The sequence below is a fragment of the Jaculus jaculus genome, chromosome 7 (genome assembly GCF_020740685.1).
Source record: "Jaculus jaculus isolate mJacJac1 chromosome 7, mJacJac1.mat.Y.cur, whole genome shotgun sequence".
NCBI classification, from domain to species: Eukaryota; Metazoa; Chordata; class Mammalia; order Rodentia; family Dipodidae; genus Jaculus; species Jaculus jaculus.
Window position 1 is genome coordinate 91,098,463 of NC_059108.1, and position 6,000 is coordinate 91,104,462.

Here is a 6,000-nt window from a genome sequence, read left to right on the forward strand (position 1 = left end):
GGTCACCCTGAGATGGCAGAGTGAATTCCAGATCAGCCTGGGTTAGAGTAAGCCACTACCTCAAAAAAAAAAAAAAAAAAAAAAACAAGAGCTGCAGAGAAAGTGCAGCAGGTAGAAGTGCTTGCTCTGCAAGCCTGATAACCAGAGTTTGGACCCCCAGGAGCCACGTAAAGCTGGCTGCAAAGTGGAACATGCCTTGAAGTTATCCTCTGACCTCTACAAGTGCACCATGACATGCATGTGCCCATGAAGAAGGTACACACAAAAAGTAAATTTCTAAAATATTTTTATTAGTTTCCAAGCAGAAAGAGAGAGGTGGGGAGAGAATGGGCACACCAGGGCCTCTTGCACTGCAAACAACTCCAGATGCATGTATCACTTTGTTCATATAGATTTACATGAGTACTGGGGAATCGAACCTGAGCCATCAGGTTTTGCAAGCAAGCACTTTTAACCACCACGCTATCCTCCCCCCAGCCCAAAAGTACGTAAATTTTAAATGATACAATAACTTATAGACATTGACATTTTCAGCTGGACACCCCAACACAAAGGAGGCTGAGGAGGAAGATCATGAATTTAGGACAACTCTGAGGTTGAATAGCAAGACTCCATTTCAAAGAAAACATTTTTAAGTCTGACATTTTCACATCCTTTACTTTAAAACCACTATTTCTAGACAAACCTAACTAAGCAATATTTAAAGAAAGACATACTGAGGCAAGATATGGTGGCTCATGCCCATATGAAATTTCAGCACTTAATTATAATAAAATAATTTTTTAAAGTAAAATAAAATAAATGGGAGGCCAGGCTTGGTGGCTCATGCCTTTAATCCCAGCACTTGGGAGGCAGAGGTAGGAGGATCACTGTGAGTTCAAGGCCACCCTGAGACAACATAGTGAATTCCAGGTCAGCCTGGACTAAAATGAGACCCTGCTTCAGAAAAAATATGTATATACGGAGGCTGGAGAGATTTCTTAGTGGTTAAGGTACTTGTCTACAAAGCTAAGGACACAGTTTCATTTCCCCAGGACACATATAAGCCAGATGCACAAAGTGGCACATATATCTGGAGTTTGACTTGGCACATCCTTTCTCTCCTTCCCTCCATCAACCACCCCCCCTTCTTTCCCTCTCTCAAATAAATAAATAAAATAAAATATATTTTTTGTTTGTTTGTTTTTTGTTTTTCAAGGGAGGGTCTCACTCTAGTCCAGGCTGACCTAGAACTCAATATGTAGTCTCAGGGCGGCCTCGAACTCACAGCAATCCTCCTAATCTCTGCCTCCCAAGTGCTGGGATTAAACGCATGTGCCACCACGCCCAGCTTAAAATATTTTTTAAAAGAGAGAGAGAGAGAAGCCAGGTATGGTGGCACATGCCTTGTAAAAGGACCACCTTGAGCTTGAGGCCAGGTGAGACTACATAGTGAATTCCAGGTCAGCCTGGGCTAGAGCAAGAACCTACCTTGGTAGGAAAAAAAAAGCCAGGCATGGTGGCACATGCCTTTACCCAGCACTCAGGAGGCAAAAGTAGGAGGATCGCCGTGAGTTCGAGGCCACTCTGAGACTACATAGTGAATTCCAGGTCAGCCTGAGCTAGACCGGCGTAATACGAGGAAAAGATGATGAGATTAAAATAAAAGAGACTGATTGGGAGGTAATATGATGGAGAGTGGAGTTGTGAAGGGAAAGTGGGGGGAATTATCATGGTTTATTGTCTATAATTATGGAAGTTGTCAATAATTAAAAAAATTGTAAAGGAAAACCTGAAACTTAACAATCAAATCCTGAGATATTTTGCAACACGAATATGTAAAAGGCACAGAGAGCACCCCTCTAAAGAAACTTCTTTGGCCGGGCATGGTGGCACATGCCTTTAATTCCAGCACTCGGGAGGCAGAAGTAGGAGGACTGCTGTGAGTTCAAGGCCACTCTGAAGCCACATAGTGAAGTCCAGGTCAGCCTGAACTAGAGAGAGATCCTACCTCAAAAGCCAGAAAAAAAAAAAAAATCTTTGTAGAGTTACCTATTGGCACCTACTAGCAACTATATTATTATTATTATTATTATTATTATTATTATTATTATTATTTGGTGGTGTCTCTTTTTTTTTTTTTTTTAGCTTTGGTTTTTCAAGGTAATGTTTCGCTCTAGCCCAGGCTAACCTGGAATATGTAGTCTCAGGGTACCCTCGAACTCACAGTGATCCTCCTACCTCTGCCTCTCAAGTGCTGAGACCACCACGCCAGGCAGTATTTTAAACGTTAAACTTTAACAACATATCAAGGAAGAAAGAGTATTTCTCCAATTTTGACTGACAATTCTAGTTCCAGACTTCCCATTAGATTTCTGTGTGTTCTTCCATTCCCATCAAAAGAAAACATTTCCCCAAAGTGAGGTCAGGGGAAAAGATTAAGTAAAGGAAAGGTAGAGGGAGGGCTAATCAAAATCTAAGAGGATGCAAATAAATCATATGGAACCCTCCAGTCTCGGACAATGACAGGAGCCATAGATCATTGTTAGAAAATTTTCAGTGCCAGGGATGGGATACCTCCAGTGAGTTTTGGCCAGGGAGGTCCCTGATGCCCCCAAAACATTATAGGCCATTGCCAAGGCCCTTGGTTTCCCACCAGGAATAGATGGTAAGACCCTATTGCTGAAGACTCCACATACTTGGGCCGCAAGCCCACTGAAAAATCCTGCTGGAACTGAGCTGATAACCTCCTCCATGTAGACCAGCTGACAGAAAGCTGGAAGAAGCCGTTCTACATGTACTTCAATGGAAGAAAGAAATACCGCCAGTGAAGATACTCAACAGTGGACACTGCAAGCCTTATAATTGGCCAGCCAGCCCAAATGAGCCAATGGGTGCAACAGCGGCATGTCTGTCATGGGGGAAACCAACTGCCCTCCAATTGGACTGGAGGCCTGCTCCATGGGGGGGAGGGGGGGAATACAACCCTGATACTGAAAACTTAAAACAGGGGTAGTCATGAGCCCTGGGGTGTAACATCTGCTGATGTCTAGATAAATGTATATACTATGCTTATCAAACTGCCCAGTAAGCACTTCTCTCAATATTTATACCCTTATATTAACGTTACTCTCACTTTGGCTAGAGAATCTTCTCTTTGCAGATGGCAGTGACTTTGGGATGACTCAGAAGGTATCATGGTGCTAGAAAGAAGTGACTGGAGTACTGAGTAACATCTCGATCACACCTTCCAAGGCTCAGGGTCTAATGCATAAGAGGTGGCAGAAAGAATGGAAGAGCCGAAGGAAGGGTAGGACTCCTTACAACGTGCTCCCTCCAGACATAAAATGGCCTGGACATCCATGACACTACCTACACAAGACCATCATCAGAGGAGGAAAAGATCATGACATCAAAAGTAAAAGAGAGACTGATTGAGATGGGGAGGGGGCATGATGGAGAGTGGAGTTTCAAAGGGGTAAGTAGGGAGAGGGAGGGTATCACCATGGGGTATTTTTTATAATCATGGAAGTTGTCAATTAAAAAAAGAAAAAATAAATAAATGAAATTTAAAAAAAGAAAACATTTCCTATTCATATTAATTTTGAGGAACAAATAAAAGGTTTCAAGATTAAAATTTTATCAACCTTAAAAAAAAAAAATTGAGTCGGGCATGGTGGTGCATGTCTTTAATCCCAGCACTTGGGAGGTAGAGAGACGTAGGAGGATCACCATGAGTTCAAGGCCACCCTGAGATTACATAGTGAATTTCAGGTCCATTTGGTCTAGAGTGAAACCCTACCTCAAAGAAAAAAAACAAAAGTGGAACTGGAGAGATGGCATAGTGGTTAAGGTGCTTGCCTGCAAAGACTAATGACATGAGTTTAATTCCCCAGTACCCATGAAGAATATATGCACAAATGAGCACATATATCTGGAGTTTGTTTACAGCAGCTGGAGGCCCTAGTATACCCATTCTCATTCATATTCTCTCCCTCCCTCCTTACCTCCCTCTCTCTCTCTCTCCTTGCAAGTAAATAAACAAAACAAAATTTAAAAAAAAAAAATTTTAATTGAAGACAGAAGTAGAAGGATCACCATGAGTTAGAGGCCAGCCTGGGACTACAGAGTAAGTTTCAGGTCAGCCTAGACTAGAGTGTGATCTTGTAGTGAAAGAGAAGAGAAGAAAAGGAGAGAAGATAGAGGAAGGAAAGGAAGGAAGGAAGGAGGGAAGGAGGGAAGGAGGGAAGGAGGGAAGGAGGAGGGAAGGGGAAGGGGAAAGGGAAGGGGAGGGAAGGGAAGGGAGGGAGGAAAACATTTTCTAATAAGGTAAAAACAAAATACCTTAGTTCCCTTTTTAACATATTTGGTATTGTCTTTTTCAATGTCATGCCATGATCTTATAGGTATCTTCAGTTCATCTCCAACCACCATTCCAGGCCCCTGGGTAGCAGGACCGCCAATGAACATCATGATACGAGCACCAGTGTTGGGAAAAGTACACTAATGGAAAAAAGCAATTTATTAAGTAAGTTAAAGAAAAACGAAACATATGAATATACATTTTTATAACAAATTCTAATATTTCTAGATGAATGTATTATCTAAAAAATAAACACTTAAGCCAGGCAGGGTGGCACACACCTTTAATCCCAGCATTTGGGAGGCACAGGTAGGAGGATTGCTGAGTTCAAGGCCACCCTGAGACTACATAGTGAATTCCAAGTCAGCCTAGGCTAAAGTGAAACTCTACCTCAAAAAAACAAGAAAATAAAAATAAAGAAATGTTTAAAGTAAAATTTACAACACAGCAGTTGTTTGAAGATGTTTCTTTTAAAATCCTACTTTTAATTATTTAAGAGAGAAAAAGAAAGAATATGGAAGCACCAGGACCTCCTCTGCCACTGCTAACTAACTCCAGCCATCACTCCAGCCCTGTTTAACTTATGTGAAACATGAACATGATTTATAATTCCAGCTGAAGCTGATGGATTGAACACACTATCTATTTCCCCCTCCTCCTAAGGTATTAGTGAAATGGGTATTAAAAGTATTAAAAGACTAAGCAAGGGGTGGCAAAGCAGTTAAGGCACTTACCTGCAGGGCCTAATGATCTGGGTTCAATTCCACAGTACCCATGTAAAGCCAGATACACAAAATGGCACATGCATCTGGAGACTGGAGGGCTTGGCACACCAATTCATTCATTCCCTCCCTTCCTCCCCATCTCTGCTTGCAAATAAATAAATTAAAAAAAAAAAAAGAATAAGGGCTGGAGAGATGGCTTACCAGTTAAATCATCTGCCTGCAAAGCCTAAGGACCCATGTTCTACTCTCTAGGTCCCACATAAGCCAGACACACCAAGTGATACAAGCACACAAGGTCACACATGCACACAAGATGGCACACACATCTGGAGTTCAACTGCAGTGGCTGATGGCCCTAGCATGTCAATTTTCTCTCTCTCTTGCTCATAAAAAAAAATTTCCAAGCTGAGCATGGTGGTGCACGCCTTTAATTCCAGCACTAGGGAGGCAGAGGAAGGAGGATCACCATGAGTTCAAGGCCATTCTGAGACTACATAGTGAAATCCAGGTCAGCCTGAGCTAGAGTGAGACCTTACCTTGAGAAAAAAAAAAAAAAAAAAGAATAAGGAAATAGAGCTGCAGGTTTAGTTTAGTAGTAAAGGCTAGCACACTCAAGGACAAGTTTAATCCCCAGTACCAGAGAAACAAAAGTAGGGGGTTGGGGATAAAGTGCTTGCCACATAACATGAGGACCTAAATTCAGATTCCTAGTTTCCACATAAAATGCTGTGCAGTGATATGTACTTGTAATCCCAATGCAGAGGAGGTACAGACAAAGAAACCCTCACTCAGAAGTACAGGTGACAACCTACTACTTGCAGCAGGTATCTAACATGAAGCACACTCTCAAGGAACTGAGCCCTAAATATGTGAGATCCCGTGCTCCTCCTAGGCAGACAGGGTCTAAATATATGAGATCCCATGATCCTCCTA

General features: G+C 42.0%; 1 protein-coding gene across 2 annotated transcripts in view; it reads right to left on the reverse strand.

The window, feature by feature from the left end:
• Sec23a (SEC23 homolog A, COPII coat complex component) overlaps positions 1-6,000 on the reverse strand; it is an 88,481-nt gene that overhangs the window by 43,807 nt on the left and 38,674 nt on the right. For both annotated transcript variants that reach the window (XM_045154390.1, XM_045154391.1), the window contains one exon: positions 4,324-4,482. In XM_045154390.1, coding sequence (XP_045010325.1) covers positions 4,324-4,482 — 159 coding nt within the window. The remainder of the gene's footprint in view (positions 1-4,323; positions 4,483-6,000) is intronic.